Below are 12624 nucleotides of genomic sequence, written 5' to 3'. Positions count from 1 at the left end.
CCACGCCAACCCAGCACTGCACATCCAGGCTGAGGCGATTGCTGGTCGCAGTATAACACCAGTATGTGTGTAAATACATTTTAGGATACCCTCCTGCTTTCTATCAGCAGGATCCTTAAGGGCGGCCATCTCAGGAGAGGGTAGAGCCCTTACAAGCGTGTGAGCGCTTTATCCACCCTAGGGGGTGTTTCCCAACGCACCCTAACCTCTGGCGGGAAAGGATTTAATGCCAATAACATTTTAGAAATTATCAGTTGTTATCGGGGGAAAACCACGCATCATCACACACCTCATTTAATTTCTCAGATTTAGGAAAACTACAGGTAGTTTTTCCTCACCGAACATAATACCCCTTTTTGGTGGTACTCATATTATCAGAAATGTGTAAAACATTTTTCATTGCCTCAATCATGTAACGTGTGGCCCTACTGGAAGTCACATTTGTCTCTTCACCGTCGACACTGGAGTCAGTATCCGTGTCGGCGTCTATATCTGCCATCTGAGGTAACGGGCGCTTTAGAGCCCCTGACGGCCTATGAGACGTCTGGACAGGCACAAGCTGAGTAGCCGGCTGTCTCATGTCAACCACTGTCTTTTATACAGAGCTGACACTGTCACGTAATTCCTTCCAACAGTTCATCCACTCAGGTGTCGACCCCCTAGGGGATGACATCACTATTACAGGCAATCTGCTCCGTCTCCACATCATTTTTCTCCTCATACATGTCGACACAAACGTACCGACATACAGCATGCTCTGATAGAGGACAGGACCCCACTAGCCCTTTGGGGAGACAGAGGGAGAGTTTGCCAGCACACACCAGAGCGCTATATATATATATACAGGGATAACCTTATATAAGTGTTTTTCCCCTTATAGCTGCTGTATAGTTAATACTGCGCCTAATTAGTGCCCCCCTCTCTTTTTCAACCCTTTCTGTAGTGTAGTGACTGCAGGGGAGAGCCAGGGGAGCTTCCCTCCAACGGAGCTGTGAGGGAAAATGGCGCCAGTGTGCTGAGGAGATAGGCTCCGCCCCTTTTTCGCGGACTTTTCTCCTGCTTTTTTATGGATTCTGGCAGGGGTTAAAATTCATCCATATAGCCCTGGGGGCTATATGTGATGTATTTTCGCCAGCCAAGGTGTTTTTATTGCTGCTCAGGGCGCCCCCCCCTAGCGCCCTGCACCCTCAGTGACCGAAGTGTGAAGTGTGCTGAGGAGCAATGGCGCACAGCTGCAGTGCTGTGCGCTACCTTGGTGAAGACAGGATGTCTTCTGCCGCCGATTTTCCGGACCTCTTCTGTCTTCTGGCTCTGTTAGGGGGCCGGCGGCGCGGCTCTGGGACCCATCCATGGCTGGGCCTGTGATCGTCCCTCTGGAGCTAATGTCCAGTAGCCTAAGAAGCCCAATCCACTCTGCACGCAGGTGAGTTCGCTTCTTCTCCCCTTAGTCCCTCGATGCAGTGAGCCTGTTGCCAGCAGGTCTCACTGAAAATAAAAAACCTAAACTAAAACTTTCACTAAGAAGCTCAGGAGAGCCCCTAGTGTGCACCCTTCTCGTTCGGGCACAAAGATCTAACTGAGGCTTGGAGGAGGGTCATAGGGGGAGGAGCCAGTGCACACCAGATAGTCCTAAAGCTTTCTTTAGATGTGCCCAGTCTCCTGCGGAGCCGCTATTCCCCATGGTCCTTACGGAGTCCCCAGCATCCACTTAGGACGTTAGAGAAAAGGGGTATTATTCGCATCATTATGCAAATACCCCTTTCAGATTGACAATATTCGGGTCGCACCCGGGAATGTGTACACGGGTACTTCCCAGGTGCGACCCGGCTTGAGACCCTTCAATCTTGCGGCCTGACCCGGCATATTGCCGGGTTGGTGACGTCACCGCTGACGCTACCAGAGGCTGTGCTTGGAGATAATCATCTCCAAGCAAGATGATCATCTCCAAGCACCGCCTCCTCCTATGCAGAGAACGGGTGCCAGGTTGCCTTGACCCGGCTTACCCGTTCACACTGCACCGCATCCCGGGTCGATTCCAGATTCAACCCAGGTCGAGACATAGGATGAAATGCCGGGACGCTCGACCCGGAATATTCTTTCAGGACCCTTTCACACTGAGCAAATTCCTGGGTTGATGCGCGTTCATGTGTAATAATTTGGGAAATATTTGTCAGTGTGAAAGGGGTATAAGATGCACAAGCAAACTCTGCTGATTAAAATGATATTCTGTTTGCGACCGTGCATGTATCTGCATACAAAATGCCACATTACACTGTTTTCAAGGAAAACACTGTAGCGTAGCATTAAGTTTGCAGATACAGGTGCAGTCACACACAGAATAAAGGGATGACACATGTCATTTTAATCAACAAAAAGTTCCTTGTTTTGCAACTAAGGTGCATTTAAATGGAAAAACATTAAATCACACAAAAAGACGCTTGGCTCTACCAAGCACTAGAAGGACTTTTTAACGTGCAGGGAGGTGAGATACAAGTGGTCACATCTGTATACAAGTTTTGTATATCACATTTATCAGTGCAGTCTCCTGAATTTGTTTAAACCCACTGCATTGAGACTTAGATGCACATGTATGTGAAAAAGACAAAGTCGAGGCTCACTCATGGCAGGTGTCTCGCGTCTCTGGCATATTGAGGCTAGGTGTATAAAGACACATCAGTTTGTCCACAATACACATTTTCAGGGGCAGGAAACATTTATGGAGACTGTATGTGTGTATTATGTGTATGCACAGGGTCTGTTCCTACTTATGTTCACATTCAGTATTCTTACTAATATGGCTTTGAAATTAAAAATGCAAAAATACAACAAATTGAAGAAATCCCCATTGCTGATCCAGATAATCGTTTGTGTTACATCTTGAGCGTACCAGGAAGGATCCTTGAACTGAGCATTATGCCAGTGGGATTGTTGATCATGCTTTTTGTTACGTCTGTGTATTATTGTAAGTGCATTATGTGAATTAAATGGTTTCAATTTTAAAGGATCACTGCACAAATGTGTTCTTTTCTATACCCATCTAAACCAGTGTGCTGCAAAGTCCACCGTGGGAAGTCAGTATTTTATTTTAGATCCACTACAAGAACTAAGGAGGATCAAAGGTTATTGCAAAAAATACCTCAGGTTTTATTTATGGTGATTATATTTGCCTCTAATCCCTGTATACATGTTCCTCAGAACTACCTACTTTGCCACTTGAGTGCTTTTGTATGAATACTATCTTTTGGCTCTATTATTTTTGTAAGTGTTTTTTGGATGTGTACTTCTGTAGTCCATACAATAGCTGCACCTGTGTTTCATTGCGCACCTTCCCAGCAGAAACTATTTGTACATTGATCCAGATAATGAACAGAATGTGGCCTGAATTGTGAAGTTCATGTGTCCAGACTAACCATTGTATGCATTAAAGTCATTGTATCCAAATCACATTACTAAGGAGTGGTACAGCTCAGCTCAGATGTGATGGTGACCATTCACCCTTACCATAGAGTCTTTGCTCGGCTGGTCTCTCAGGGTGCACTGGTTGTGGCACAGGCCTGGACTCCATGGCAGCAGGAACAAGAGTGGGCGCGGCTAGTGTCTTCTGAGGATGTGGTTCAGTTGCAGTTACATGAGGTGGATCTGAAAAAACACCTTTATTGTAATGTATGTGGATGAAAGTCACATAGTAAAATGGAACACAATCAGATGCATCTGATCTATTGGGAGGAAGCTGGTTTACAATACTGCCTAGACAAAACATGGCCATTACACATTTGCTTCCTTGTTCACCCTTCAAATCAAAAGTCCCTGAAATCGTTCACATTCTAAGCATATTGCTATGCCATGCACTGCAGCTTTATGGCAGTGAGACGCAATGGTAGCTGTATACTGGAAAGTGGCTCATACCCTGTATTACTGTCTGCTTGAAAAGCTCCTCTCTTAGCCGGGGCAGGAAGCAGACTATCCTCTCCCACGTGATCTCCCACAGATCTGAGTAACCCGTACGAGAGTCTGCGCTATGGAATATCCCAGCAGTGTCCATTACTAGCAGCATGTTTTTCAAGGATTCAGGTATTGCTTCCATCTGAAATGGGAACATTTGAAAAGTTCAAGAAAAAAAAAACATGCAAATAGGTCACAACAGCATCAAAGACAGAAGCTGCAGTTAAGGAGTGTCATGGAGTTATTTATTTATGTTTATTATTTTACAAATATAAACGTTTTAGGTAGTACAATGCTTAAGTGATAATAAAAACAACGAAAGTAAAAAATAAAGAGGAAATTAATTGGCTACTTAAATAGTCATGCAGAAATCCCCCAACCCCACCCCCCGTGTACTAGAACTGTACTGTATACTTGACAACTGTCACATTTTATTCTACCAACACTGTGGAGTATACAGACTTGTCTTCTTTGAGTCAAAATCTTTTTATTATGTCTCACACTCTGCCCTTTAGTATAAGCCTAACTACACTTGGGGCCTAATTCAGACCTGATCGTAGCCCTGCAAAATTTTGCATGGCTACGATCAGGCACACTGACACACTGCATGTCAGGCCGCCCCCCCACCCCCCCTCAGGTGTACAAAAGCATCGCACAGCGGCGATGCTTATGCACTCCAGGAGTAGCTCCCGGCCAGTGCAGCTTTTGTGTGCTGGCCAGGAGTTCCTCATCGCTGCGGCTGCGTATGACGTCACACAGCCGCTGCAGCCCGCCCCCCGCTCGGTCTGGGCGCGCCTGTGTTAGCCGGACCGCGCCCACAAAGCCGTGCCGCCCCCTCCCGCCCAGCGAATGTCTCTGCCGGTCAATTAGGCAGAGGCGATCGTTAGGCAACGACAGCCGACGGCTGTCAGCCATGCGCCTGTTCACTGCGGCGCCTGTGCACTTCTGACCTGATCTTTGCTCTGCGATGAATGAACCGCGCCCACACGCCACAGTGCTGCCCCCTCCCGCCCAGCAACCGCCTCTGCCTGTCAATCAGACAGAGGTGATCGCTAGGCAACGACAGCCGTCGGCTGTCAGCCATGCTCCGTCGCACTTCTAACCTGATCGCTGCGATGAACGGCAGCGTGCGATCAGGTCAGAATGACCCCCGTAATGCAGTGCTGAGCCACATGGTCTCTATCCTGGGGAGAGGACTATAATCTGGGACCTGATTAGATGAGGCTGTCTGTTCCACTGGGATCAGGTGTTGCAGGGGCGTGGAGTGGACTGGGTGCACTCCACCAAGTCAAAGGTGGAGACCATGGATCCCAGGACTTGCATGGCCAAGTGTATGGACACGCAGCGACTGTGCACCAAGTGACGTATCTATTCCTCAGTGCCGAAATTTTATCTGCAGGCAGGAAAAGCTTCCGGACCTGAGACTCCAGGAGAGCTCCCAGATGTAGCGTCCTTTGTGAAGGCGTGAAGGATGATTTTTTTCCAGTTGATGAGCCAGCCTTGTTGTAGGAAGGCAATCATCAGCCGTAGATGCCGTTGGAGGACTTCTGGGGAGTGCGCCAGAAGGAGCAGGTCATCCAGATAAGGGAGTATTCGGATTCCCTGACAATGTAGCTGTGCTTCCATAACGGCCATAAAGACACAAAATTGGTAATGTTGAAGGATAGCAAACCGTAGGAATTGCTGATGAGAGGGTGTTATAGGAACATGCAGATAAGCATCCTGAATGTCTAGCGACACCATGAAGTCTCCATGCTCCATAGCTAGGACAATAGAGTGGAGGGTTTCCATACGAAACTGAGTACTCTGAAAAACTTGTTGAGAAATCGGTTCCACGTTGTGACCAAGGGACAGGGCACAACCACTTCTGATTACAGGAGGGATTAGATAACCCTTTGCCTTACAGGGATCTGAAGGGGGGAATGTGCAAAATAATTGCTGAGGGGGTAGTCTCTTGAGTGTAGTCTTCTCTGTAGTGGTCAGGCACCATGTGTGTGAGAACTGAAGAAATCGGCCTCCCACCAAGGGGTGCCCGAGTAAGTGGCCTGTCCTGTCAGGTGTCTGTAGGACAGCCTAGCGCTGCTGCTCTGTTAGAAAACCAGAAATTAAACCAACCATAAAAGAAAAGCTTGGGGCTACCACTGTTTAAAAGGTACGTGCGGCTCCTGCCAGCACTAGGGCAAAACTAAGGAACCGGAGAATGAAGGCGGGGTATAGGGGTGAGCATCTGGGGATAAGTAAAAGCTTAACTGTTTGGTGCCCAGTCCTATACCACCACCTACATCACATTGTCTTCCATGTGAAGCCCTATGGAACCCGAAGAAGAAAGTTTATTTGTGGTTAAATATTACTGTATATGGAAGACACAAAATGAGACCTTACAAATGAGTGACTGATACAGCACAAACTAAATGCAAATTGAGCAGTACACTCCGATTCTATCACTTACATACACAGAATTAAATTGTACATTTGAAAGAACAAAGAAACATGTACACTGAACATACCAGTAAGTCACTCGAGCCAGCATGCATGTACTTGTCCATAAACTCTAGTATTGTCAGCCAGAGGGCAGCAAATGTGCTAAGAGACAGCAGAGGAGACAAATGCTGCAGGAAGACCTAGGGAGAAAGAGACCAATACTGATCACCAAGCGGAACAGCCAGCTAAAGACGCATAACCACAGGGGTACGAAAAAAAGTTGTGCTTGATCCTCATGTATAAAACACAGAAATGTTATATTGATATATAGGTCACAATGGAGAAATGTATTGCACATCTCCGGTAACTGGCATCATACGGTGTATTGTTACATACCTTAGAAAGCAGTGTAGAGGCTCTCATCCGCGTCTCCTCCATGCCACCCACGTCTGCTGGGCTAATATTCTCTAATAACTTTGTTAACAGTGGAAACAGCACCTATTAAAGACAGATGACAGAATGGAAATTGATACTTCATTAAAATAGGAATTTAATTACCTACCGGTAAATCCTTTTCTCGTAGTCCGTAGGGGATACTGGGAATCCATTTAGTACCATGGGGTATAGACGGGTCCACTTGGAGCCATGTGCACTATAGAAGTTTGCTAACGTGTTCTGGCTCCTCCCTCTATGCCCCTCCTACCAGACTCAGTCTAGGAAACTGCCCGAGGAGACGGACATACTACGAGCGAAGGATAAAGATAAGGAAAGTGGTGAGATTTTGAACCGGCACAACCAGAACAAGAGGAAAGCCATGCTAACAAAACTTGAAAACCGGAACAGCAACAGCTGAACCAAACAACAGTAGTTAAACAAGTAACCTTGCAGGAAAAACGAAGCACCTGGGCGGGCGCCAAGTATCCCCTACGGACTAGGAGAAAAGGATTTACCGGCGGGAAATTAAAATCCTATTTTCTCTTACGTCCTAGAGGATACCGGAAATCCATTTAGTACCATGGGGAAGTACCAAAGCTCCCAAACTGGGTGGGAGAGTGCTGAGGTTCCTGCAAAACTGAATGACCAAACTGAAGGTCCTCAGAGGCCAAGGTATCGAACTTGTAAAACGAGTTCAAACCCGGTCACGTAGCTACTCGGCGGTGCTGTAATGCCGAGACACCCCGGGCAGCCACCCAAGAGGAACCCACCGACCTAGTAGAGTGGGCCTGTACAGATTTTGGAATCGGCAAGCCTGTTGTGGAATAAGCATGCTAGATAGTGAGCCTGATCCAGCGAACAATTGACTGCTTTGAAGCAGGACACCCAATCTTTTTGGCATCATACAAAGAGAAACAGCGAGTCCGATTTCCTGTGAGAAGCAGTTCGCTTTACATATACCTTCAAATCCCTTACAACATCCAAGGACTTTGAAGTAGCAGAGGTGTCCGTAACAACAGGAACCACAATTGGTTGGTTGATGTGAAACGCCAACACTACCTTAGGAAGGAATTGCTGACGAGTCCTGAGCTAAAAAAACCAAACACATTTTGTTTCCCCCAGCACCCTGAATGATAGCAGTAACCAGATTTAAATCCCGTACAATATCTTAGAATTCAGAGATCTCGGTTACATATATCTGCGCAAATGTATGTGTAAGCCCACAAGCCGCGTCAAGGCCTCTCTGTATATATATTGGGGGTCCCTAGCGCTATATCTAGGTGCAGGGCATGGCACCCCAAAAAAAATCAGCATAAGCCAGACAGCCCAGGCCCGTACCTCCACAACCCCAATCTGGGTCTCGGTTTAACCAGCAAAGAGCCACATGATAATGGCTCCCTGCTACGCTATATCTAAGCTAAGAGCTACCCACCATGCAGCAACCCCATAATGCTCCATCCTTAGTTCAGCACTGTCCTCATGGAAAATCAAGTAGGGGCTCCTGTGAGACAACGCCCCCAGCTCTGAGACGCACCTTGCCGAAGCCAAGGCCAACAGCGTGATTGTCTTCCACGTAAGATACTTTACATCTACCTCCTGCAACAGTTCAAACCAGTCCGACTAGAGGAATTGCAGAACCAAATTGAGATCCCAAGGCGCCGTGGAAGGAACAAAGGCAGGTTGGATATGAAGAACTCCGTTCAAGAACGTCTGGACCTCAGGGAGAGAAGCCAAATGTTTCTGAAAGAAAATAGACAAGGGCGAAATTTTTACTTTTATGGAGCCTAGGCGTAGGCCCACATCAGCTCGCTACTGCAGAAAAAGCAGGAAACGTCCCAGATAATATTCTACCGCAGAAAATTGTCTGCTCTCACACCAAGAAACATATTTCTTCCATATACGATGGTAATGTTTAGACGTTACCCCCTTCCTGGCTTGGATCATAGTCGGGATGACCTTGTCAGGAATCCTTCTCCTAGCTAGAATCAGCTGTTCAACTTCCATGCCCGTCAAACGTAGCCGTGGTAAGTCTTGATAAATGAACGGGCCCTGTTGCAGAAGATCCTCTCGAAGAAGCAGAGGCCACGAACCTTCCATTAGCATCTTGAGAAGATCCGCACACCAGGCCTTTCGCGGCCAGTACGGAACAATCAGGACTGCTTGAACTCTTTCCCTTTTTATTCTTTTGAAAACTCTTGGGATCAGAGGAATGGGAGGAAACACGTAACCCAGCTGGTAGACCCATGGAGTTGTCAGAGTGTCGACCGCTACAGCTTGTGGGTCCCTCGACCTGGAACAATACCGCTTGAGCTTCTTGTTGAGTTGAGAGGCCATCATGTCGATTTGTGGATAAACCCACCGACGTGTCGGCCACTGGAACACCTCCGGGTGGAGGCCCCATTCCCCCGGGTGCAGATCGTGTCTGCTGAGGAAGTCCGCTTCCCAGTTGTCTACTCCCGGAATGAAGATCACCGACAATGCCACGGCATGTTTTTCCGCCCAGAGGAGAATTCTTGACACCTCTGACATTGCAGCCCTGCTTTTCGTTCCGCCCTCTCGGTTGATGTAAGACACCGCTGTCACATTGTCCGACTGAATTTGAATGGCCTGATTCTGAAGAGATGAGGCTTGTAGAAGGACGTTGTAGATAGCCCTGAGTTCCAGGATGTTTATTGGAAGAATGATTTTCTGACTTGACCATCTTCCTTGAAACTACAGCCCCTGGCTGACTGCACCCCAACCCCTGAGGCTTGCGTCTGTGGTTAGCAGAATCCAATTCTGAATCCCGAACCTTCGACTCTCCACTAGGTGAGAAGTTTGTAGCCACTACAGAAGGGAGATCCTGGCTTTTGGCGACAGACGAATCCGCTGATGCATGTGAAGATGTGATCCGTACCATTTGTCCTACAGATCCAACTGGAAGGCCATTGCTTGAAACCTTCCACACTGAATTGCTTCGTAAGAAGCCACCATTTTCCCCAGAAGGCGGATGCAGAGATGCACTGAGATTCGGGTCGGCTTCAAGACAGCCCGAACCATCGACTGGATCACCATTGCCTTTTCCAAGGGAAGGAACACTCTGAGACTACAGTATGTGTCAAGGAATGAAGCTTCTGCATTGGTTCTATGTGAGATTTTGGTAGGTTCAGAATCCACCCATGATCCAGGAGTAATCTGGTCGTGAGACCAATGTTCTCCAACACCTGTTCCCTGGACGCAGCCTTTATCAGAAGATCGTCCAGGTAAGGAATTACATTCACTTCCTGTCTGCGGAGTAACGTCATCATCTCTGCCATCACTTTGGTGAACACCCCCCTTGGTGCCGTGGAGACCAAATGGCAAGGCTTGACACTGGTAGTGACAGTCCTGCAGTGCAAACCATAGATAAGCCTGTTGAGGCAGCCAGCTCTGAATGTGAAGGTATGCATCCTTGACATCCAGAGATGTTAGGAATTCCCCCTCTTCCAGACCTGAGATCACCGCTCTCAGAGACTCCATCTTGAACACTCGTTACGTATGGGTTCAAAGATTTGAGAATCGGTCTTACCGTACCACCCAGTTTCGGAACTACAAACAAGCTGGAATAGTATCCCTTGTTTAGTAGAGGAGGTGGAACTGGTACAATGACCTGGGCCTGTAAAAGTTTTTGAATAGCTTCTTGTAAGGTTACTCTTGCTTCCTGTGAAACTGGTTTGGTAAGCCTGCTTTGAAGAATCTGTGAGGTGGGAGATCCTGGAACTCCAGCCTGAAGCCCTGGGATATAAGGTCTATGACCCAGGGATCCTGGCAAGATCTTGTCCAGGCCTGACTGAAGAATTGTAGCCGGCCTCCCACCTGCCTGTCTCCCTGGCATCGCGGACCACCGCCATGCGGAAAGTTTTGAGGAAGCAGAGCCTGAGCTCTGTTCCTGTGAACCAGCAGTCGCTGGTTTGCGTGGTTTACCTCTAGCACCTCTGGCGGTGGTAGAAGAACCTCTGGCCTTGCCCCTAAACTTTGCAGTCCGAAAGGACTGTATACTGGGTCCTGAGTAGGCCTTCCTGGCTGGCGGAGCTGCAGAAGGTAGGTATGTGGACTTACCCGCAGTAGCTTGTGAGATCCACTTGTCGAGTTCATCGCCAAATAAGGCCTCACCTGTGAAAGGCAGGCCTTCCACACCTTTTTGGAGTCTGCATTAGCAGTCCACTGATGTAGCCATAATTCCCTGCTTGCCAACACTGCCATAGCTGTGGTGCGTGCATTAAGCAAACCTATCTCTTTAATGGCTTCCACCATAAAGTTTGCAGTCTTGTATGTGCTGCAGGGGTTACACAATTTCCTCTTGAGGTAAGGTGTCTAACCCCTCAATTAAATTACCAGACCACTTAGCAATGGCTCGAGTAATCCACCCACATAATACTATTTTTAAGTGAGAGCCAGGAGACTGTTATATCCACTATTGGTGGATTTTCCCATTTTTCCCTATCCTCAGGAGGAAGAGATTATAATTATCGCCTAGGAATTTGAAATTTCTTAACTGGATTAACCCACGGTTCTTCAAACAGGGTATTTACTGTAGTTCCTTTGATACAGGAAACGTGGCTGAGGATTTTTTCTTTATATTAAAGTAAGATTCCTCACACTCCTCTTTAACCTTATCAGGGATATTTAGGACTTCTCTATAGAATCTATGAGAGCCTCTACACCCTGGGCAGAGTACCCTCCCCCACCTTCTATGTCCACCTCACCTTCCTCCATTTATGACCCTTCATTATCAGAGTCAGAATGCAGGATATGGGCCAAAGTATGTTTTTGCGGACAAATGGTAAAGGACTGAGATGCTGGTCTGAGTACTGAGTCCTTTTGCATAAACACAGCCATAGACTGTCTTAAGTATTGCGTCTCTCTCATTAGAAGACAATTTAGTAGAGATGGTGTAAATCATCCCCCTAATGGAGTCCAGCCATGCTGGCTCCGCCCCACTAGCCTGAGAAGGGATACTACACTGAGTACACACTAGTGAACCCCCTGGAGAAGAGGAACACTGTGCCTTACATGAAACACACTCTTTACCTGACATACTACAGTAGTGACAGCACACACACGGGAAAAGGTTAAAAGCACAATTAACCCACAAAGAGCCCTTCCCGAGAGACACAGGGAGAGGATAGAACCAGTACACGGCGCTCTTATCGCTAAAGCTAAGCTTAGCCGTGTCGCAGACTAAGTACCTAGATTAGGGACTTAGTACACTAGTATAACACTCCCCCTATGACCCCCTGGTACCGCTGAGGAAATCTGGAGGCTCTCCGGAGATGCACGTCCCTGTAGTCAGCGTCTGTGTAGCTGCAGTAGGGTAAAATGGCACCTGTGAGCTGCTGGATACGCTCATAGTGATGCCCCGCCCCTTTAATGGTGTGCAGTCTTCCCCTCTTCTTTATACTGTCACTATGTGTCTGTGTGCATAAAATGGAGTAAGCCCCCTTTTTAAGCCTGTACTGCCAGTCTGGGTACTGTGTACACTGCAGTGTAATAAGTCTGGAGACTCATTCTGCCCCGTATAGAAGCTGTGCGTCTCCGTACCCTTATGCCGCCATAATGGCAGACGACCCGCTAGTCGGGACGCTGGCTTAGTACTCACCACTCTTCTTTCTTCTGGCTCTGTTAGGGGTGGCGGCGTGCTGCGGGAATGTACGCTCACCATGGTGGGGCTTGCGAATAGTTCCTTCAGGAGCCAGTGTCCCGTCAGTGGGGAACGAGGCCATTAACCATTAGTGGGGTTGGGTCATTTACCCCCCCCCCCAAATCCCACGAAGAAGGCAGGCTTGTGCCATCCAGTCCTGGCTGAAA

General features: G+C 47.8%; 1 protein-coding gene across 8 annotated transcripts in view; it reads right to left on the bottom strand.

Annotated features, from left to right (window-relative positions):
• Positions 1-12624, bottom strand: part of GBF1 (golgi brefeldin A resistant guanine nucleotide exchange factor 1) — a 530929-nt gene that overhangs the window by 7142 nt on the left and 511163 nt on the right. For all 8 annotated transcript variants that reach the window (XM_063961386.1, XM_063961388.1, XM_063961387.1 and 5 more), the window contains 4 exons: positions 6760-6861; positions 6450-6563; positions 3907-4084; positions 3502-3639 (listed from right to left, as the gene is read on the bottom strand). In XM_063961386.1, the coding sequence (XP_063817456.1) occupies positions 3502-3639; positions 3907-4084; positions 6450-6563; positions 6760-6861 (532 nt within the window). The remainder of the gene's footprint in view (positions 1-3501; positions 3640-3906; positions 4085-6449; positions 6564-6759; positions 6862-12624) is intronic.

This window comes from Pseudophryne corroboree, chromosome 3 (genome assembly GCF_028390025.1).
Source record: "Pseudophryne corroboree isolate aPseCor3 chromosome 3, aPseCor3.hap2, whole genome shotgun sequence".
Taxonomy (NCBI): Eukaryota; Metazoa; Chordata; class Amphibia; order Anura; family Myobatrachidae; genus Pseudophryne; species Pseudophryne corroboree.
This window is presented reverse-complemented; position numbering and strand designations above follow the sequence as displayed.